The sequence below is a fragment of the Lonchura striata genome, chromosome 1 (assembly GCF_046129695.1).
Source record: "Lonchura striata isolate bLonStr1 chromosome 1, bLonStr1.mat, whole genome shotgun sequence".
Taxonomy (NCBI): Eukaryota; Metazoa; Chordata; class Aves; order Passeriformes; family Estrildidae; genus Lonchura; species Lonchura striata.
This window is the reverse complement of record NC_134603.1, coordinates 13,593,255-13,616,140: the sequence shown is the minus strand read 5'-3', so window position 1 is coordinate 13,616,140 and position 22,886 is coordinate 13,593,255. Positions and strand designations below refer to the sequence as shown.

The window sequence follows — 22,886 nt, the reverse complement described above, 5'->3', positions numbered from 1 at the left end:
TGTTTAATAAATATTTAAATAAAAATCACAAAATTAAAATTTTGTAGAAACTGTACTTCTAAGATGCAGCTTAGTTTTGGGAAAGGTGAGCAGCTATATTGTCTCCAAAATAATCACTGGATTCCAAAGCACTAAAAACCTAGTGTTAGGGGGAAATCCTGTACTTCTGTTTAAAATGGAGTAGTCTCCCTCCTCCAGTAAGCCAGGCTTGCCCTGTGAAAAGCCAGGAAGGAGCACAGCACAGTTGTGTCTTCTGCTTCTGTCCATGGAATCATTTTGCACATCAGAGTCAGCCACAGAAGGAAAGGGATTCTACTCTGTGTTGAAGGCTGTGGAAGCTCTACCACCTCTCCTGTGCAACTGCCCAAAAACTGATATTGTTACTTCGTGGTGGGGGAAACGGGTATGCTCCAGGATACCAGGAACAGCCACTGCTCCCTGCCATGCCCCCAGGTTACTGTGTGCTGGAGTTGTGTTGTGAGCAGGGCGTTCTGTTCAAGCCAAGGTGAAACACTTTTTGAGGGAGTATATCATTATCAGTGGGGCATAATGGTAATTGTACAAGAGCAGAATCCATGTGCAGACACCATAGTTTCAACTCACTGTCCCTGAAGGGTCTGTAATTTGCAATTGTATCTGACCTCTGCTGATTGAATTGGTTCTGCATTAAGATAAATGAGAAATAATACCCATTGCCTCAAAAGATACAAGCATGTCATCTTTCAACCCAGTAAAAGTGTGTGGATTTCTAAATATCAGCTCAAGAACACTTTTCAACAGCCTCCAATCAAATGCGAGTGTTGGAGGTGGACTTTTGATGTGAAAGCAGCTTGCGGTTTTTAACAAAGGCTGAAACATGAAAAATGCAATTTGAAATTATTACAGTATCTATTTGGTGAAGGACAGGTAATCATCAATGTCTACATTAAAACTAAAGCGACTGAAATCTGTCCCAGAAGATGTTCTGTGCCTTTGTCTACCACATTGTCTTCCCTAATATTCAGTCTCAGAAATAATGGCCCATCATGACTGGTACCTTTTGAAGACTGACAGATTTGACTACTTTACTCAAGGGTCATAATAAATCACAAGTGCTGGAAAAAAAAATAGTAGGGGAGCAGTAGCGAGAGAACATGTTTTGTTCTCATTGTTATGATGTTGTCTGAAGGACAATCCAGAATACTGTGTCATTTCAGTCTGTGTGTCATTGATCAATAGCCAGTAATACTGATGGGCTGCAATGCAACTAACGACCTCAAGGAAATGAGTGAATTCAAAGAACAATTAAAGCCTGTATGCTATGCTTCATCAACTAGAATTTTGAGCATGCTGAGAGATATTTGGAAGTCTTATTAAAAAACCAAAAATTCAACTAGAATTTTTAAAAATTTCACTTAATTTTGAAAGAATGTGGAGCAGTCACAGATGCCTGAAAAAATTGGTGAAAATTAGTCACAATTTGGAATCGAAATCTACTTATTAAGATTTATCACAAAAAACCCTTATACTTGTCTTTTTTTTCAAATTTATTTATTTATTTACCTAGTTGTCAGCTTCAAAGCCATTAAATTGTTTGAAACATTTTTTTTAAAGTGGTTACAAAGTCTGTACCTCCATCATCACAACGACAGACCTCCACAAGCTATCTAAGTAACTCAAGCAACCTACCTGTTTCTGTCTTTTTTGGGTGGGGTAAGGGAGGAGGAGAAACCTAAACTTTTCATTTTGATTTATCATATTAACATTTTCTGATGGGCAGGATTATTTTTTTCCCCAGAAAGCCAGCTGAGCTGGCTCTGAGAGACCTCTGTTCACTGAAGAGATATTCAGTTTGCTGCACCTTGGCAGACACTATGGAGAGCTGGGAGAACATCCAGCAGATCTTCCTGGTGGATCTTGGCACGAGCAGATCCCAGGGTGCCAGTAAAGGTAAGAAATGAACAGCTACTCCATTTAATGTCCAATTCACTTTCTTTCACTACTTAATGAAGACAAAACTGAATTTAAAATCTTTGCCCCTTCGGAAAGTTCTGTTTGATTTGCAATTTGTTCATTTTCTAAGGAATCTGTACAGAAGACAAATGGTATCTAACCAAAAGTGCCACTTTCCCCACTGAGAAACTGAGTATGTAATTTTTCTGTCTTCCAGAAGGAAGGCAGAAATCAATCCAAGCCAGTCACTGATTCAGAAATATGAATGCTTAGATTCATAGAAAGAGAGCTGAAGATAGAATCATAGAATCATAGAAACATAAAATTGCTTCTGTTGGAAAAGACCTCTGAGAGCATCAATTCCAACCATTAACCCAGTTCAAGGGGCTTGGTACTCAAAGAACAACTGGTCTTACTATCAAAGAGCGAGACAAAGAAGGTTTTAAATACCTCAGCTGTTCACTCATTCTTTGTTCCTATGTGTTCCCCCACCTCCAATAAGGGCTGGAGATTTTCCTTAGTTTTCTTTTTTTTGCTGATGTATTTATAGGAATATTTTTATTGTCTTTTACCACAGCAGCCAGATTAGGTTCCACATGGGCTTTCATCCTTGCATTTTTCTCCCTGCATAACCCACAATATCCTTGTGGCCTTCCTGAATTCCCCATCCCATCTTCCAAAGGTCATAAACTCTCCTTTTTGTCCCGAGTTCCAGTCAAATCTCCCCATTCAGCCAGGATTGTTTTCATCCCCACCACTCATCTTCCAGCACACAGGGAGGGTCTGCTCCTGTGCCTTTAGGATTTCCTTCCTGAACATCGACCAGCTTTCCTGGACTCCTCTGCCCTTCAGGGCTTCTTCCCAAGGGATTCTCTGAACCACTCTCCCAAGTGGATGAAAGTCTGTCCTCCAAAAGCCCATGCTATTGGTTTTGCTGACCAAAATAGCAAAACCTTATTTCTATTTCTCCAAAAACTGAAAACTCGTTTTGTGATTGCTGTGCCCAAGATGTCCTCCATCCCATCCCATCCCATCCCATCCCATCCCATCCCATCCCATCCCATCCCATCCCATCCCATCCCATCCCATCCCATCCCATCCCATCCCATCCGTCCTTTTCCATTCCCAAATAAAAGGTCCAGTCAGTGCCTTCCTGAGCTGGCTCCCTCACCAGCTGTGTCACTCCAGGAACCTCCTAGATGACTGAAAGATGAACACTGCTCAGGGGAGGACAGCGTTGTCCCCAAGATTTGTCTAGCCTGCTCTTTCAAAACTTCCCTGACAGAAATCCTCAGCTACTCTATTGTAGTCCTAGGCCAGTTTCCTATTAGGAAATCACTTCCCAAACTGGAGCACATGCCACTGTGGTCCTGGGGTTGCTGTAAGTTCAGGAATCATGCTAGTGGAGACTAACAGGAAACTTGAATTTTCTTTTTAAGCTAAGAGTAGTTTTAAGATGGTCTTTACTGTAACCCGCCAAAAAATAATTCCAGGAGAGCAATGGTCACACAGGAAACGGGTAAGTGGGCAGAATGCAGGAGAGGAAGTTCAGAGGTAGAAGATGACTGCAGTTTGTCACCAGTCAGGGATTTGCTGGACAGCTGTCATCACTGATTGTGTGGCACATGAAGAAACACACACGTCCCTAATGATGCAAAAATAACTGGCAAGGCAGCTTTAATAGGAAACCACTGTTACCAACTGTAGTCAGCCAAATTTCCCTTGGGGATGTCAACTGGGGCTCAAAATCAGTCTGAGGTTTGCCTGGTATTTAAAATACGTTTTTAATTCTTGCTGATACATCAAGCCTTTTTGCTTTGCTGACATTCCATAGTTTCAAGCTTTTCTCAGTAGCTAGGAACATACAATAAAAATGAGAGCTCAGCTTTCATAAACCCTATTTATTTGATAAGATGCAGTCAAAGAAATATCCTTAAAGTAAAAGTGTTCAAGCTATGAGATTGCCACCTATAGTCAGGATGTGATCTGCCACTTCCCAAGAGGCATGACATTCCCAGATCTGATACTGTTTATATTACAAGACCAGGCAAGATCACAGCCCAGGTATTTAGAGCAACAACTCTTTTAATTAATCTACTATCTAGAAAAAAGAAAGAAACAACAACAACAAAAAAAAAAAAATCACATATTGAAGGCCACGTGTTAATAGAAATTATGAGTATTCAACAGAAGGAAGGCAAATAAAGAATATTCTACTTAGCAGTTAACTGTGCTGAGCTTTAAATTAGCCACACAGGACAAATGACTTTAGTGCTGTGCCATGTTATTTGATCTAGATTACTTTAAAATACACAATTAGGGCCATTAATCTACAGAACTAAATCCCACAAACATCAGCAAATTACATACTGTAAGCTATATAATTTTTTAAGCTATTGCTCTCTACCTGTTCTAATTGTCAGTGTTTCATATTTTTAAAATAATTACAGCATTAAACTACTTTCAGAAAATTGTACTGAGAACTGAACATCCTCTAGAAGAAAAACGTGGGACGAATAAAGTTAATCTCCAAAGTTAGTATAACCAGATTGCATGCTACAGGTTATTTACATGTGGGGCCAAGATGAGAAATTAAGGTTTCAGATTTAAGAAACAACCCTGGGATACATAATTTAATAAAATAAAGAACTTCCTGGTAACAGCATTAGACTTTCAGATCTCTTAACAAACATATCACCTATCCAAAGAGAAATTATTTTTGGCACCAGAGACATACGATCTCACGAACCAACTGATTTGATCAATGGAAGTTTCTTTCCTGCTGTGGGCTAATAAATCACCCCAGCCAGCAAGTGCCAGCCATTTACAGTACGAGCTGGCTGAGGATAACTTGAACATCACAGAGCTGCTATAACTTCTGCAACTACAAGAAAGTGGAAACTCCAAGAAGACAAACACGTGTGAATATTACCAAGTGACTAGACCTAATTCCACCCTTGTTGTTAGAAAAATACTTGCCCTGAATGAAAATTTCACTAGGAAATGTTACTAATTATTTCTCTTGCTTTTATTCCTACAACAGAGATAACTATTTGTCTGTTTGTTGAGATTTCTTTTGTAGTCTGTATTTGCCTAAGCATCTTATATATTGGTAGAAAAAAAACTTAAGTAATTTAGTTGAGTAACATTGCAAAAAAAAAAAAATTGGGAACTATGTATTTCATTACATAGTTATATGCTAATATTCACATAACCATTTTTACAATTACAGCAAAAGGGATTGCATTGGCTATCATATCAGCAGATTCATACCAAAATTTCTGGATTTTTAAATACTCTGTCCTCCTTGGCTTTTTTATTTCCTTAGCCATATGGAAAAGTCAGGCACAATTAACAACTTGTCAGAAAACAATCTATTAATTAACACCATTCTGTGTGAATGGGCTGAAAAGCACATTCTTTGCTTGCCAAAAAAGCTTCCATTTCTGCTTCATGTTTATGCTCTGACTAAACATAGCTACAGATACACAGCTTGACACCACTGGCCACAGCAGAAAAGAACAACTGCTGCCATGGTTTTTCAGAACCAGAAGCCATTGAGATTTTCTAAAGATAGGTAGGGGGTCAGGAGAGCTTCACCTCTGCATGTCCTAAAATTCTTTACTGACAGATCCTTGATTGAACTGGGCAGAAACAGATGAAATCCCAATTAAGACATTTAAATTTGTGACAGAGCTTGAAAGAGAAAATATTTGAGGGGGGGAGGAGGGAGAATAAGTTACAGTGTTTTTTAGGCTTAACCTTAAAAATATAGGGTCTGACTTCAATTATATTTATATCCTTTCAGTTCTACTGACGTCAGTGGATTTACTCCCAAATTATGCCAGATGGAAATCAGACTAGCTATTACAACATTTTCATGCATATAACCCCTTTAAATGCACCATTTATTCAAAAGTACATGCTCAGACAGCAGGCATGTTCAGAGAGCCCAGCCAGCATCAGAGGCAGGGGCAGGCAGTGATGGGGAATGCTGAGGCTGAGCTCCAGAGTGATAGAAGGGGAAGAGACAGAGGAGATCTTTATATGCTGTTATTTGCACGTGCACGTAACCTTTGCTGCTGCTGAATCCTGGGCACTAAGCTGATAATGTCTGGGGTTGACACAAGGCAACATGGTGCCTATTTGCTTCCCTAGAAAAAAAGCAGCCTGAGATCTGTGTTACCTCTGAGACTGGTATTCTTATAATTCATTTTTTAGCACAACAGCCTGTAATGTTATTGTATCCAAAACTGTGAACCACTTTGCAGGTGCCCACAGGGCTACAGGTGTGTAACCATTATCAGTTAGTGGTTGCTTCCTTGTCATGTTTTTCAGAGTTGTTCATTCACTTGAATGTGATCCTGTAACCACAACCCATTCCTTCTGCTTGCACTTTCAAATATCCAAGCAGCTGTTTCAAGTTATTTGAAGAGGGTAGAGCCTGACGTTTTACTTGATGTATCTGGGCTAATGGAAACTGATGATGTACATGACCTTTGTTGAGTGCAAACTGAGTCCAATCTGAAGGAAAATAAGAGAGAGGAGCTAAAATTCCTCTCTTTGAAGTCCTCTTGCAGCTGTGAAGAGCTAATCTTATTGTGACTATGAAAGGTTCAGAGAAGGCTGGTCTTATTCTTGCCAGTAGAGAAGATTTCCATACCTTCCAACCCACTCAACATTTTGTACACCTGTTTGTACCCAGAGCTCTCTGCAGTTCATCTATTCATCATCTGCTCTTTCACTGTCACCTTCCTCAGGCTCTTCTAGCTCAGAATCTTCCAGTCTCTTCCAGTGTTGTCCCACTCTTCCCTTTCCCCCAGCTCTAATTGTCTTTCTGCACACATCCATTTGGCTTATGTCCCAGAGGAACAAAAATCACAGCAGAGACATAGAAGATGTTTTGTCCCATGTATCCTTCTTCCTCTTCTTGCCTACTTACATGGTTAAGAGTTTGGAGCAGGGTCTGCTCCTATTGCTACTACTTCTGCTGCAATCTCACACCATGGCATTCCTCCTTTGGCTATACCTGGGCACTTTCATACTAACGTAATAATTAGTATTCTGTTAGCCACAACAACCACCCCCAGAACCTGTGCTGCTCTCTTTCTCATTTCAAACTCTTGCAACAGCAAAGGAAGAATCCAACAGCAAGTCAGCTCATCCTCAATAGCCAGCCTTATCAAAACCCACAAAATGAGACAAAAACATCACATAAAAGGTTCTCACATTGCCCAATTTAAGCTGTACAATCCCTTTCCAATCTGCTCCTCTTTGCAACACTTCCAGCTTCTTCCATTCCTTCCAGTTGCCTTTGCCTTGCTAACACATGCCTACAGTTTTGGGCAAGCAGATTTAAACCTCTGTTTTGAAAATTTATGTGTGAGAGTATCACTGTATGCTATAGCTCTGTGATTCAGGGATCCAAAGAATATAGCAATAATAAGCATTTCTTATGTGGAATGAATACATGTGTATGTTGAAACATGAAGTTTTAACATATTTCCCAACCTGAAGAGCCCTGCACTAAATTTCTCAGGCTGGCAGAATCCACAGACAACACCATGAACTGTTTATTTTCATAATAATGTACAAGTTTTTAATTCCACAAGCAAATAGGTAAGTTTCTATTCCCATAGCAGGCTTCTCCTCAAAGTGAACCTTTTAGAGCCATTTCCATAAATATCCTTGGCATTTCCAGCATGAAGTACAAAAAAGCAGCTACAGCCACACTACACATCAGCAGCTACTCTGGCCAATGTCTGCAACTATTTTCAGCACAAGATCAACAAATGAATGTTTGCACAGCAGCATTTGTCCAGCAGAAATGTATAAACAAAAAATGCTCCAAGAATAACACGATGTGTTCACACAGTTTCAGGAATCTTCACTGCAGCTAATAGTCATTAGTAATTAAAACCCAGGTGCTTCCTTCCAGCAGGGCTACTGGTACTGCAGAAACACCTGAAACTCAGGGAATCCAGAAACATCTGAGAAAACCTTTGGAAAGCCCATTTGTCTTCAATGTCACTACACTGAGAGCAGAAGGTCCAAATCCCCAGACATATGTCCTTCAGACATACATGCACTTTGGCTCCAGACCCCATTTTTGTATCCTGACTATTGAACAGGCTCACTGTACAAGCCAAAATGCCCTCCCAGCAATGCCACAACAATGCATGATGGGGCAGCTTCTCACACCTGTAGAGAACTTTCTTCTTCTAGTAAGTCCTGTTTTGGATACTTCTACCCCCTTATCACCCTGTCCCTTTCAGCTGTTTCCTATCTTGCATCCAAAGTTTAATGTGAACACAAAACACTGGATCTCTATGGACTCTGGGTTTTTCCACTTGATTTCACTGGATTTTCTATTTGAAGAAGTAATGGTCTTTCAGCCTTATTGATCTGTTTTCATTGCACAAAGAGGAGGACGCAAAACTGTGTGTGATCTGCAGAAATGAAATTTATTCTGTCTCTATTTCTCTGTCCCTTACAAGTGATTGTTTGGAGCTTACACTAAAATTAAAATTGAAAATGTTTCTTTTGTACTAGTCATTGAGTAACCCTTCCTTTTCTAATGCTTCAACTGAGGAAAACAGTCAGTACAAGGATATTGTGCATGTTGAGATTTTTGTCTATCTCTCCATAAGGATGATTCGCGAAATACTCTCTCTCCCTAGATTCACAATTGTAAAATCTTGTCCTTTGAGGGAAATGTTGCTTTTGGAAATGATCAGAAACACCTTTCAAAACAAGTAATGATGGCTGTTTGTGGAAATTCAACAATCAATCTGAAGAATTTTACTTAAGAAGAAAGGAGAATTTTGCTAAATATTGCTAAATAAGGCATCTACTAATAAAAAAACACCTCAATGCTCCCAAATTCTTTGCAATGCCATTATAGCCATTAGATTGTAAGCTCTGACAAGGTTAAATCTAATGTTATTCAAAGGCTGTTCCCTGAAGCAGATTCCCTTTTGGTAGTAGAATCATTGTCTTACTGTTTAAACATTCAGGCTTTCCTCTCTATTTCACACTTCATAAAGCACCTTTATGGTACTGAGGTGTTTTTTTTTTTTCCAAACAGAACAGAAGGCAGTTTGTTTTTCCAGCTTTGATTAAATCCTACATCCCACAAGCAGTGAACCTGTGATACTGCCCTACTGTTTTTATTGTCTCCCTCTATTAAGATTCCAGCACGGAATGTCTTCCCTGCAGCCCCGGCGCGTTCTGCTCCGAGCCTGCTGCAGGTGCTCCAGGTCTGAGGTTAATGTGTACACAGCACAACTCATTAGCCCTGCATTACCATCTGAGCCAAAAATCAACGTGATTGATCCAACAATATGTTTGGGCTTGGGACTCGGACTCAAATGAGGTCTCACCAAAAGCAAAGGTCAGCAACTTGGCACAAATTTCGCTGTGCATGGAGAAAGCTTTTCTTCCAAACTATTCATCAGGGAAGGTACAAATGACAACTAATATGGGCCTCATTAAAAATGAGTAGAGGAAATCCCTTGGAGAGGACAAGGCTCCCTTGCTATCAAATTTCTTTCAGTCCTTTTCTAAAGCTTTTATTTACATTACAGTAAAGACAATGTGGAGCTTAAAGATAGCTGTGGGGCTTGGGGTTTAGGAGACTCCTTAGACTATTATTGTGATGTGCACTATCAATTACTGTCCACTTAAGAAGAGAGGGTAATTCTGCAGGCAGAAATAAATCTTCAGAACTAAAGAATCTGGAGTAAAGGGAATAAAAGGATTTTTCTTTATCAGCAATATTTTTTTTAATGTTAAAACTCCGTTGTCAAAACATTTCCCATCTTAAAATAACTAAAATAAAACAATCATTAATTTAAGAGTGGGAGAGAGAAGAGGAATGATACATGAAACCTTTTCAATTGTGGATTTGTTTCAAGTACAGTTCTTACAAGGATTTCACCAATACTCAAGCACTTTTCCCACAGACAAGCCCTGAAATCAGAACTTCAAAGTATGCTATTTTACATATGGTATCAGCATGTTATTTCTTCCTCAGTAATGAAGGGTGTTGAAAATGCTATTGATACAACAATTAGACTGTATGAGAAACACTTCCCTGCAGTCTACAGAGTTGCTGTGTTGCAATATAATTGTCTAATGGCACATTTTTAAAGGTTCTCATGGTATTATGGAGTATAATTTTATTTTTACAGGATTCAATAATAAGGTAAAAGGTTGGTATTAATAGTCTTTTAATAATTTGTTACATAACCAGAGGTTGAGCATTAAAATTGAACTGGTTTTGTAGAGTAGGTACTGAGTGAATGTCTTGCCACAACAAAAATTGTAATGCATGTAACTTTTCCCTCTTCACTGTTCTTTTAAAACTCTCTTGTTCTTCTAAAGGTCAATCCCTCTTTCCAACAAAGAACACAACCTCTCCTCAAGATATAGTTAGAAAATCTGTTTATTTTTCTCTGTTAACAGTTGTTTGGCAAAACAGCTTTCAAGGCATATATTGCTCCTGCTTGTACCAGCAGTGCTACTCTGCTCTTCCACAACAGCCCTCCAACGTTAACCAGCTCATCTGTCCTGAAAGCACATGTGGGTGGGGATAGCACTCCTCTGACTACAAGCTGAGTGGGTGAGCATGATGGGGCAATAATATGCAAAAAGAGAGGAAAAAATTACAAATGTTTCTCTCTAAATTAGGATATTTTTACTAAGAATAGCTCTACTTTTGCCAGAAGTTTACTCTGGAGATCAGCTAAGGGGCCTGGGGGGAGAAGAGGGGCTGCAGAGCAAAGAGGCTTTTTTATGGCCAGTTCTGCTGCTTTCTGATCTATTTATTCATGCCATTAATCAAAAACCTAAAATAGGAGTATTGTTATGCTAAGAAAAAAAAACCCAAAGAAACGATGCCTGGGGTGAGAGGAATTCATACTGGGCAAAGCCTGAAGGTCAACACTCCCCTAAGGGCCTCTCCATTCCCCTGAAGGTGATTTTTAACTTCAGGAGACAAAACCAGCAAATGAGAACCAGGTAACTTTGAACAGAGAAAATGCAGTTTTGATGGGAACTTAATGCCTGAAAAATCCAGGATTCTCTAAGACAGACAATCCCTTTCTTTTTATGCTTCTATCATGCAGCCTGTAAGCAGAAAAATGCAGACAAATGAGCAAACAGACAGAGTGCAAGGGCACAGCTCTTGCAAAACAGTGTTTGCCAGCACCCCCACATCGCATGGCTGCGTGCTCAGGGTGGATCAGCCCTGGGGATGCAAGCAGCCCTTCTTGCCCATGGCAGTGAGGTGGGAGCAGGGGCTGAGGGTGTCCCCAGCGCAGCTCGGGGCTGCGGTCAGTGGGGCCAGTGCTCGGGGCTTTCCCATTGCCCAGACTGCATTTGCCTTGCTCTTTGTTTCAGCCGAGTTTGCTCCAAACTATTGCCCTAATGGCAGCTTCCTCACCCTGAATAACCACTCCACAGCATCTCCAAATGCCCAGGATGAGCTCCACACCTTCCCCAACCATTGTGCTGGTCTGGTTTCTCCCACCCTGCATCCCACAGCTGGGCAAGAACAGGCACTCCCCTTTCCTAACCCACCACTGCTGGCACCCTACTTGCACCAGGGAGAGGAGGCAGAAACACACTGGGACAGAAGCAGATCAGTTGTTTTGGCACTTAAGCACTTAAAACAATTAGAGCACCACCCTCCACTCCCCACTGACAGCAGTGCTGGATATGGGATCAGTAGAGGTCTCTGCTCCCTACGCAACATGTTTTATAAAAGAGGTAGGTTCATGTTGCATTTAAATCACGTTTGAATACCAAAGGGCATCACTGCCTCCAATTCCTTCACTATCTTTCTTACAATATTTTCTGTCAGAGGCTGAGAGAAAAAAGGAACCTTTTCCCCAGCTTCTGAATGAAGGGAATCAAAGTCTTCCTTCACATCACACCTGTATCTTTGCTGTTTTTTGTTTTATTTTTTTTTTTTCAAATGAACTGTACTGCAAATACATTCAAACAGAGGCTTTCCAACCTGTGCAGCCCCAAAAGGTGAGATGACCCAGCACATGCATGAGGGGAGCTGGACCCTTTTGGACATATAACTGCAACTGCCAAGGCAAAAGATGGAAAGGCCCAACATCCTGAAAATGTAGTAAAATCTAGGAAGAAAATACCTCAATTGCCAAAATCTAGAAAGTTTCTTGTCCAGGAAAATCCAACCTAGCAAACAGCAGTTCCAGTTTGGGTTATCTAGAACAAAGAGTTAAGTATTCATGCTGTGGGAGACACACTGTGCAACATAGCCAGTGCCCAGAGCCACACCAGGATGTGCTCCAGACCACACTAGGATGTGGTCCCACAGCTAACACCCTGTTCTGTTGAAGGAACCAAGAGAAACAGCTCCCACACCTCAGGAAGGCACTGAACTCCCCATTTCCTTTCAGCATCCTCTCCCACCTTTCAAGCTGCAGCCCAGCATTGTTCCTCTCAAGCCGTACCCAGGGTTGCTGACCAGACATCTGCAGAGCTCCCTGTCACAGCAGAGCCCTGTGGATCCTGCCTGGGGCTGCTGGCCCTGCCCGGGCAGGCACTCTGACAGAGCAGCAGCCACGCCTCGGGCTCCGAATGCGTCCTGACACAGGCAGGGAGAAGTTAAACTCTGTGGAGAAGAATAATTATCAAAAGGAACTTTCTCATCATTCCTGGGGTTCATAGGAACACTGATAGACATATGCTGTATTTTATGGAGAAAGCTAAGTCTGCGAGGACAGTCAGATCAAAGCTGAGGCAGAGGGAGAGCAGGAAGGATGTGATTACCTCTGCTGGGATCTGACCAGAACTAATCCAGCCCTCATGGGAAGGGTAAGGGGATATGCAGGGCCCAGTTCACACTGCAGCTCAACTTCTGCAAGAATAATTTAATACCTGAAGGCTACCACAGGCACAACAGTGCTCACTCACTACTTAACTGTGCTCTATAATTATCTGATAGAGGGGTTTTCCTTCGGTACAACAACCAACTTTACTGCAGAAATACAGACTTTCAATTTCAGGTCCTTCATGCATTTACCACCATATTCCTATAATTTCTCATTATTTACTTTTACCTATTCTTCTTTCCAGTCTCCTTGCAATAAGCACTTCACTTATTTTTGTTATTTGCTCATCTCTCATTGGCATGGGAAGAAATAGCATGTGTTTTACAGATAAAGGCAAAGCCTTTAAAACAGTACAGTGAATGAAAAGGCCGTTTTCAGCCTGAGTTTTCCTAAATACAGCCATTTACTGAAGGCACTGAAAGCAAGGAGAGAACGATGTCACTACTGGTAAAAATGGCCTGTGGAGGAACCTCACTGAAGCTTGGAGAGGAAATTACTCTTCATGCTATTTCAGGTTTACGTCTTTCCTAAGAACAGGCTGATCGTTATCCCAGATAATGAAGACTGTTAATGTAATTAAGAACTCTGTTCTGGTGTTTTACAAAGCAAACAAATATGTTCTGGAATTAATAAGCTGCAAGGTTAAGTGACACAGGGCAAAACTGGGACTCTTCATTTGGATGTAAGTGCTCCACAGAAAGTCATTAGCTGGTACTTAAAAGTTCAATTTCTAATTTAGAACACAGAGAAGGTTTTCTATTTGAGGTGTAATCTCTAAAAGGTCAGATCAATTTTAATATTATGACCAGATGTATATTATCAATATGAGAAACTGCATCCTTCTTTAACCACAAAAAACAGGAGAGCAGGACCAAATTGACTTGCTCTTCTTCCTGGATATTACAGGTGAGTAGTATTTCCAAACTTCTCTGTAAATCCTTTCCAAAAAAGTTAGGCATTTCAGTAATAGTTTTTTTAGTAAACACCCATTTTTCCAGCAGTTTATTTATTTATCTGATTAAATCATATATTGATTTGTACTGGGTTAACACACAGTACAACCCAAAGCCTGCTGTAGGCTCAGCCTACACATGCACAGGCACTTTCCAGGCACAGAAGAGAGACCTAGGGATTAGTATAACCTGGATTTTATTCCTGAAAATGCTGCTGCTTCAGACTGTGCGGCCTGATGAGGCAGTCACCCCAGAGAAACAGTGACACACTGCCTAATGAAGCAGCAGCTTCCCAATCCCCTCCTCCTTGCCACAGGTTCTCATTACGTGCCTTGCACTGGGATTTGCCTCTGTCACAAAACCTGCAGAAAATTAATGGTGTCTCTCCAAAAGTAATGACTTTTCTACCAGAACTGCCACCACCATGATGGAAGAGCTGGAAGTGCTAAGGGGAACAGTGGCAGCTGCAACCACAGACATAGCCATGCCACATTTTTTAAAATGCTGCCTAGCAGATGCTGTGCTTCATAGGAAGACGGTTAAAGTCAGATACAAATAAATAAAATCAGATAACATCAGACATATAATGTTAAATAATGGCAAAATGTTTTAACTACGTGGTGGGCTGGTGGATTTATTGTGTAAAGACATCCTAAGCTCACTTTTACAATTTGGAAATTATATAAAATTTTTTAACTAAAGATCTCCATTTCTTTGAAAACTCATTTGTCTGTGATGAGAATAACAACATGGCTCTGTTGCTGTCTACTTATTTTGCTAACCTGTGAACATGCTTCCTAAGGAAATGGTAACATTTTCATTTCATACTGAGGAAGAAAAATAACCTCAAATACACTCTCATGTCATTTGCCTAAATCTTGTTTGGACAGCTTGCACATCTCACAGTTTTCCTGTTATCACTAGCTCCTCTGAATTAGAGAGAGAGCAGAGAGATAAATGTAATACTGCAATATACAGCTCGATACTGAAGATCACTCTGCTGCGACATGCCTTGCACTTCAGCACTAACACAATGATATGGTTATCTGAGGTTTGAGGAGCCTGTAATATAGTAACACCCTTTTCATTTCAGAGATAGTGTCAGGAGCTGAGAAACAGCTCTGGCTCACCAGGTTGCTTTGGTTATTTCCCCTCATCTCTTTTCTCCCCTCTGAAACCCACAGCAGACTTGTGGAAGCAGCAACACCCTCGCCCTGCGCAAGCAGAGCAACATGAACAGGAACCAAGTGCTGGGGTTAAGAGCTAGTGAGAAAAGCCCTTAAGGTCACTTTTTCTGCGGCTTCAAAAATTAACATTCTAAAAGGCAAGTTGCAGGAATTCCTATTTTTAAGTTTCTCAAAGGAGCTTTTTGTCAATTTTAAGAAGCCCACTGCCTGTAAGACATTTGACATCCGGAAAGCAGAACAGTCTCTGGCTGCAGAAGTGCTTTTTCTTTCTTTCAAGCCTACATGAAAAGTATAATTGGCACAGTGAGGACAGATGAGAGAGATGCACAGCTCAGGGTTTTATTTAGTTTTGGGTTTTTTTCTTAACTGACCCAGCTTGATGCTGGCGCCTGGCTGCAGTTTCAGCTGCCCTTGAAGCCAGTCATGCTTTTGCTTGTGTGGCTGACTGCTGAATTGGCAAAAGCTACCTTCACAAAACCTCTTTCGCCAAAACACCTTTTTGTGTTTGCATCAAAGAAGAAAAAAATTAGATAAAGCTTTTGCCAACAATATTTTTCTCTATTGGAGCAAATGTTACAGAGTGATAAAATAAACCACCATTTCCTCAGTGTTTTAGCTCTTCACTTCAGAGCAGAATTTGCTCCTCATGAAGGAACTCAGTAGTAGATGTGTAAGTGTAAGGAGAAGAGCAACCATGCCTGTTCCAACTTCTCTGTAAGTCCTGGGATGTGCAGAAGTATTAAAAAGAGGCGGGGGGAAAGCTGGGAAAGACATTTTTACAAGGATTTAAAGTGTTCCTGAAAGAACAGAAACAATACACATTTGGAAAAGCTCCTTAATTTAGATGACATTACTAATTTTTTTTTTTTTTTGGTTGCCAAAAGTATCTTTATAGGGAACAAAAAGACAAGACTTCGAAAAATTAAAACACACATCTAATTATTCCCTCATGCTTTGTACAGCTGTTAAATGCAGAGGTCTTGCTGAAGTGAAAAGACAAATACAGGAAGCACAAAGTGATGAGGAGTGCACACACCTCATTACAAACCAGCACTCGGTATTTCTCTTAGTTACAGAGAAGTTTTAGGATGCTGGTGACTAATAAAACTCCCTAATCCTTGGTCAGCTTTAGAAACCTTCCTCATAAGGCCAAGGTCAGGACAAGGCTACTTCCTTATTAACAGAGGGAAGATGGCAACTCTGATTGCTTCTGGCTGTTTTTCTCCTTGCCTGTAAGAAGGCCACAGAGAACATTTGCTTTAAAGTGATGCAGAGCTCTCTATTTACCAGAAAACAGACCCTCACTGCCCACCAGGAACCTGAAGGTGGAATTGCAAGATGGAAATTTCAGGTTGAAGAGCAGATGTTTAGTGCTTTCTTCACAGAGAAGTTCAGTTAAGGTGGCAGAATCCTGTTAGCATGCAATGGCTTAGTATCTTAGATAACCTACTATTTTTTTTAATGTTACCCACCTGAGGGAGGCTCCCCTAATGAATCTATTTTTGTAGTGTCATGTAGGTTGAAGTTTAGAGCTAAGTTTAGAGCCTAGTCATATAAAAATATCAAACCAGGAAACAGTTTAATTGAAGTACAGAGTAATCACAGCAAATTACAGTGAAATTTCCATGGGATTACATTTTGCATTCCCCAAACAAGCAGAGGAATTCAACTCACAGTCTTCCCATTTTGCTGAGAATTCACTTCAAGGATATGCTATGTAAGTAACATAAAATGATGCCATAAAGGCTGTCTCAAAAGTTACAGTCTAAGATGCTTTTGAGACCCTGTGGGAAGCCCGCTGGAGCTGGCTCCTGGCAGGATTGGGGGCCCTGTGGAGAGAGGTGCCCACCCTGGAGCAGGCAGGACCTGTGCTGCTGCTGGGGACCCACGCTGGAGCAGTTTGTGAGGAACTGCTGCCCATGGGAAGGACTCATGCTGGATAAGTTCCAGGAGGACTGGCTCCTGTGGGAGGGACCCCACCCTGGAACTGGGGAGCAGTGTGAGGAATCCTTCCCTGAGAAAGAAGGAGCAGCAGAGACAAGGTGCGATGAACTGACCACACCCCCATTCCGGTCCACTTGTGCCACAGGGAGGGGAGAAAGGTAGAGAAAATCACAAGGGAAGAAGGGAGGGGCAGGGGAAAGGTTTTTTTTAATATATGTTTTTATTTTCTCATTACCCTACTCTGTTTTGTTTGGTACTAAATGGAATTAAATTTCCCAAGTTGAGTCTGTTTAGCTCATGATGGTATTTGGTGAATTATATTTCCCTACCCTTATCTCAACTCCTAAGCCTTTTGTTTTCTCTCTCCTGTCCAGTTGAAGAGGGGAAGTGGTACAGCAGCTTTGGTGAGCACCTGGCATCCAGGCAGAGTCAAAAGAACCACACTGGTATTCACAGGGACTTCCACAAATCACTGCACAATTTAATCCCTTCCCACTAAAAAACCTAGGTTTTTTTCATAAGGAACAGCTCTGGTCTGCACCTCCCTCAGCTGCCTTGAAAACTTCCTCTGAAACAATATGTAAACAGCTGGCATATTCACAGTATATGCAGGTTATCTCCTTCATCCAGGCTGTACAGCCCACAGTCCAGTAAGACTAAACAGAATTTCACATCACATTTTGCCACATGTAGGTATTTTTTCTACTTTTCAACAGGTCTCCAACATGAGAGAAAGGTGGCAACTTTTGGCATCATCCTGTTACTACTGCACAGTTCTGAATGGTTTTTAGTGAAAAATAAGTTGTCTTTTCAGTAACAATGTCACTGCAAATCTCTCAAGGCTAATTCTTGGTAACAGCCACCATAAATACACTGGAACATGCACAGAGTCACAGCATGACCCTAACAAAGGCAAAACAGGTTTCACCACTAAATTTAGAAAGACTTCAAAATGGTCCATATTGAGTAATACACAATAAGATTTCAGCCCATAAGGGGAGAAGAGAGGAGAGGAGAGGAGAGGAGAGGAGAGGAGAGGAGAGGAGAGGAGAGGAGAGGAGAGGAGAGGAGAGGAGAGGAGAGGAGAGGAGAGGAGAGGAGAGGAGAGGAGAGGAGAGGAGAGGAGAGGAGAGGAGAGGAGAGGAGAGGAGAGGAGAGGAGAGGAGAGGAGAGGAGAGGAGAGGAGAGGAGAGGAGAGGAGAGGAGAGGAGAGGAGAGGAGAGGAGAGGAGAGGAGAGGAGAGGAGAGGAGAGGAGAGGAGAGCTTTTCAATGTGATATTGTGTATTAGCTGTAAGAAAAGGAAATTCATAAACCAGGAGTCATGTGTCCACTTAAGATGATCTGTGAATATTGCATTTACAAGATCTCTATGATCCACTGCAGAACAGTTACCCTTTCAGAGGAAAGCATTTTGCAACAGGAAAAGCCCCTTATGTTCAGCTTTTTATAAGTTTATAGAAATATGAAAAGGAAAACAAGATTAAAGATCCCATGGCTGTATAGTTTAATACTGCTAAAATTTACTTACCGATCCTTTGGTGTTTTAATCCCAAATTATTCATCTAAACTTTTACATTTTCTACAGCATTAAGCCAAGGAGTTGTGCTGCTGTCCCCACTCTGCGAGCTTGGAGGGAGGGACAGGAAAAGATAGAAAATCTGCCTGAAAGTCTTGGCAATCTTTGTGTCACTGCAAGTGGTGCAATGACGCATGTTTTGCTAAAAATTCATGGTGCGCCTTCTTAATGGACACTAGATAGAAATACAGCACCTGTGCCTGTGGCTTCTATATTTTCATCTACAAAATCTCAGAAAGAGATCAAACATACAGTATTTTTTTTTTTTTTTTGGGGGGGGGGCAGTTACAGTCAGTTTTGTACATCTGTGCTGGATGAAAGGGCAGGTTGAAAAGACAGTGGCCATTTTCCCACACCCCCAGCTGGAGGGGCAGAGATGCTCTGGGTGGCTGCCCAGGCAGTAGATGGATGGAAATTATTTCTAGGCACAATTCTAACACTGCTGCCATAGCAAATCCACACTTATCAGTTATTAGTGCCTAAAATGAATTCTGAGGCTACTGATTTAAAATTAGATCATCTACATACCACCCCTGTGCATTCATAGATTGTCTTTCCACAGGTCAGCAGATCCCAAACTACTCTTGAACAGAACACAGCTTTTCTCTGTGCATAAAACATTTTAAGACTCAAACTTTGAAAGACGGGCAAGAGCTGCAATTCCAAGCTCAGGCTGATAGGATGCTCAGCTCAAATGCATGGTTGCAATTAAAGAACAATCTCCCAGCCTTTATGGGAAGCTCGAGATCATGCCCAGCTCCAGAGGCCAGGCACAGCAGAGGGGTGGCCCATGGACCAAGTAAGTAGGTACTTCCCAAGCTGGGAGTCAAAGGTGACAACCTATATATACAATCATGGGGATTGTAACAGCAGGTGAATTCAAAAGCTGCTGTCAGTTTTTTTGACTCACGTCCCATCCTTGAACTTGATGTGAGACTTTTTGATCTTCCAGGAAAGTCTTTGTTAATTGGCATGTAGAAACAAAGACTATGGGGATGTTATAGTTTTCTGCTTGATTTTTTAAAGCACAAAAATTGGCATGTTATGAAAAGAAAAGTCTTGAAGGAAAGGTAAATCAAACCCCAGAATCTCATTTAGTCTCTCTACTTCCAAACAAGGTTGAATTCAGGAAAAGAGAATAAGAGAGAGAGAGCTTAGAAATGAAAATAAGAGTGTTTTCCTTACCTTTTCTGCAAGCCAGCCTAGATGCCTAATCTCTCGACTTCCAGCAATCCCTGTTTTACCCAGCTGGTCTCTGACCTCTGCAATCACCCTGGGGATGAGTTCATTGACACTGGAGTGGATGGCATTGAACCAGGCCTGGGCTGTAGCTGAATCCTTACTCCTGAGCACCACAGTGTGCTTGGCATCAGGTGAATGAACTTCAATAATTCTAGAAAAAGGGGGGGAAAACATTATGTTCATTCATATGCTAATAGGCAGCTAAATTTATTACCTCATTTAGTGAATGCAATGAGTTTAAAAGGATACTAACATTGAGACCTAGCACTAAAAACTTACCTTTAAAACACCTGAACAGAGTAGGGTCATCTTAACTGAATCCAGGTCTCTGCTGGTGTTATGATAACATCCTTGAGAAGGGGATTTGCCAGTGCTAATGCAACCCCACAAAAAGAATGTCAATAGGAGTTTTGAATATAAAGGCAAGAGGAACATTCACTGACATAGACATAGTTGGTTATATGGTGGAACTTCTTCAGCATGTGTCACTTCTTGCTCCTCTTCATCAGTGAGATCAAAGTTTTCACCTTTAGGCCAGTTTGTAATTGTCTCCAAAATCCCAGGGTAATTTGGGTGCATTGTGTGATGAGAGTAATCCACTTGCTCCATTGCTGGCATGGTGGGTAGAGGGAAACTTTGCTTTGAACATCCACCCCAGCACTGGTAGTCAGGGTGCCAGGAGTTGTACTTCAGTGCAGAACCACAGACTGCGTGGAAGATGACTCTGGAAAAGCCAGGGATAAGCTGCTGCTTTCCTTAGCTGGTTATCATGGCACTACCAGAGTTTTTCAGTGTGTTTATTTTATACATGCAGAGATAAATGAAAATCATCCTCGTGCCAAACAGAGGAATTTTCCTAGGATTGTTCTGTGGTTTCAGTGATACCACTACTCATTAACACAGACCTAGCAAAACTGGCCTTCTTCAGGAGTTATCAGCATCCTCAATGCTCCATTTAGATCCTGTTAACAGTGGCAACAAGAAAGTGCTAACAATAATCATATGATTGCTGCTGGCAGGCACCTTTTACAGATTTTCAAACTCCTGTAGAAGGAAATGAGTTTTTTTTCAAAGAAGACATTCCCACTCGACTATTCTGTGGGTTTCCACTGTGGTTTGAAAAGTACAACTGAACACAGTTTTCAGGAAAATGAATCCTGGTCATTGTGGTAATGGGACCTGTGCCAACACCTTTGTTAACAACAACCAAAGTGCTTTGACAGGATTCTGCAGCTATTTTAGCTCTGTTCTTAGTGAAGTTATTAGTTATTAGTGGGGCTCTTTATAGCTTTGTGGGCCATTTTACTTGAACATCTGGTAAATAACCCACAAATAGCCTGTTTTAGCTTTATGTGGCAATTATAAAACAAAGCCCTGGTCATTGCCCATCACTCAACTCTGTATCACATTTGTGCTTTTTTATTATAAATGTACAATGACAGCCCCAAATGTTACCCTCCCAAATTCAACCTGGGATCTGAGCCTAATCATGTACTTCTGTCCTGTGTACGGCTGCCCAGCCTCTGGGACACACAATGACTCCTTTCTGCAGCAGAAAATTAATTAGCTCAGTGGAATTTATTCAGGTTGAAGTTCAAAACGAACTGTAATGCAAATATTTGTTGTGCAATTACAAAATCCAGCAATTTGGACCTTAACTAACAATTAAGAGGTGTTAATTATTTTGTTAAACCCTAGCAGAATCCAGAATAGAGGGTGACTCGATCTGCACAGCTCTCTGGGGCTCAGAGAGGAAGGATCCCTGGTTTCATGTTTGTTCATTTTGGGAAGGGGAGGTTTCCACATAGACACTGTTCTAAATATAGAAAAGGTCATGATTTTCCCAACTCAGCAGCTGAACTGTTCAGGGTCTTAAATCACTGGATAGTTTAAGAAGTGACTTGATTTTTCAGGAAGCACTGAGCCAACACAGTAATGCATGCTTCCTCAGTAAAGCTGCTGCAGTTCAGCACTATCTGAAAATTAATGTTCTTATTTAGCCACTCCAGGATGCACCAAATTTTCAGTTTCAAGTACCAAAGCAAAATTCCTTGATACATGATGACAGCCTTGTGAACTAGAAAACTGTATTTATAGATAGGCACCTTCCAAATCCCACTCCCATTTTTTCTAAACTGCCAGAAACAGCCATCTCCTTCATGGTTAGGATTTAGCCATTTGTGTCCACAGATCATTACAATCATGCACAGTTACCATACTCCAGTCTGTCCTTCCATCACAAACACTGCTCTCCCACTGCTGAATCCCACTGTGACACTGAGCTGGAGTTGGAGTGTGTTCTTGTAGGCAGCCACCACCAAAAACAAGCTAGACAGGCTTGGATTTTCAAAATACATTGTGGTAATCAATGAAATGTTGCTTATTACTTACAGAAGTTTTTGGCAGGAGATCTTACAGTACTTCACAAATGAGGTCAGTGACAGCATCCTCATTTCACCAAGAAAAAAAAAGGGAAAAGTGAAGAACCCAGACAAATCAGGGAACAGGCAAGGAGCAGCAATCAAGATTTTCAGTCCTCTGCCTCCTATTTTAATACTTCTTTTAAAAACAAAAATTATTTAGACAACACAGCAGTACTGTGCTGAATTTGAAATATGTTAACACACCATACAGATTGTGTGAAACAATGCTCTTTACAAAGCCTGTGGTTTCTACATGGGGACTTCCCCCTACAAACTCACTGCACATCATGCAGTAAACAAAGTGCTGAACACAGACTCTAAAGGCTCAGAAGAAAGTGCTGCTTTTTCAGTTGCAAAGGAGCAGAAGAAAACTTGTATGATTTCTTTATAAGTTAGAGTTGTAGTAGGTTTGATTTAAAAATAAATTATTGAGAGCTGAAAGAGCTTCCAAATGGCAACTTGTTCACCTCCAGTTTGTAAATTCTTCTTTCAAACACATGGATTAACATACAAACACTATTTAACATACAAAGGTATTTTAGTACTTGGGCCTTCATCAAAGTATATGTTCCTTGATGGTGACTATTTAAGTATTTCTACAAGAATTCTATCTCCTAAAGTAATGAACATTTAGACAGTTCTCAACAGTTCTGTTTAAGGGGTTCTAAACAATGCATATTCTTTCTAATATCTACATATTCAAATGTGATATCAAAGTCTAAATTCTAATATACATATGCATAAACATATATTGAGCTAT

At 40.9% G+C, this 22,886-nt stretch overlaps 1 protein-coding gene across 1 annotated transcript in view; it reads right to left on the bottom strand.

Annotated features, from left to right (window-relative positions):
* The window catches only part of SNTB1 (syntrophin beta 1), a 111,308-nt gene that overhangs the window by 21,726 nt on the left and 66,696 nt on the right, over positions 1–22,886 (bottom strand). Inside the window, exon 3 of the mRNA XM_021546490.2 lies at positions 19,647–19,854. Coding sequence (XP_021402165.1) covers positions 19,647–19,854 — 208 coding nt within the window. The remainder of the gene's footprint in view (positions 1–19,646; positions 19,855–22,886) is intronic.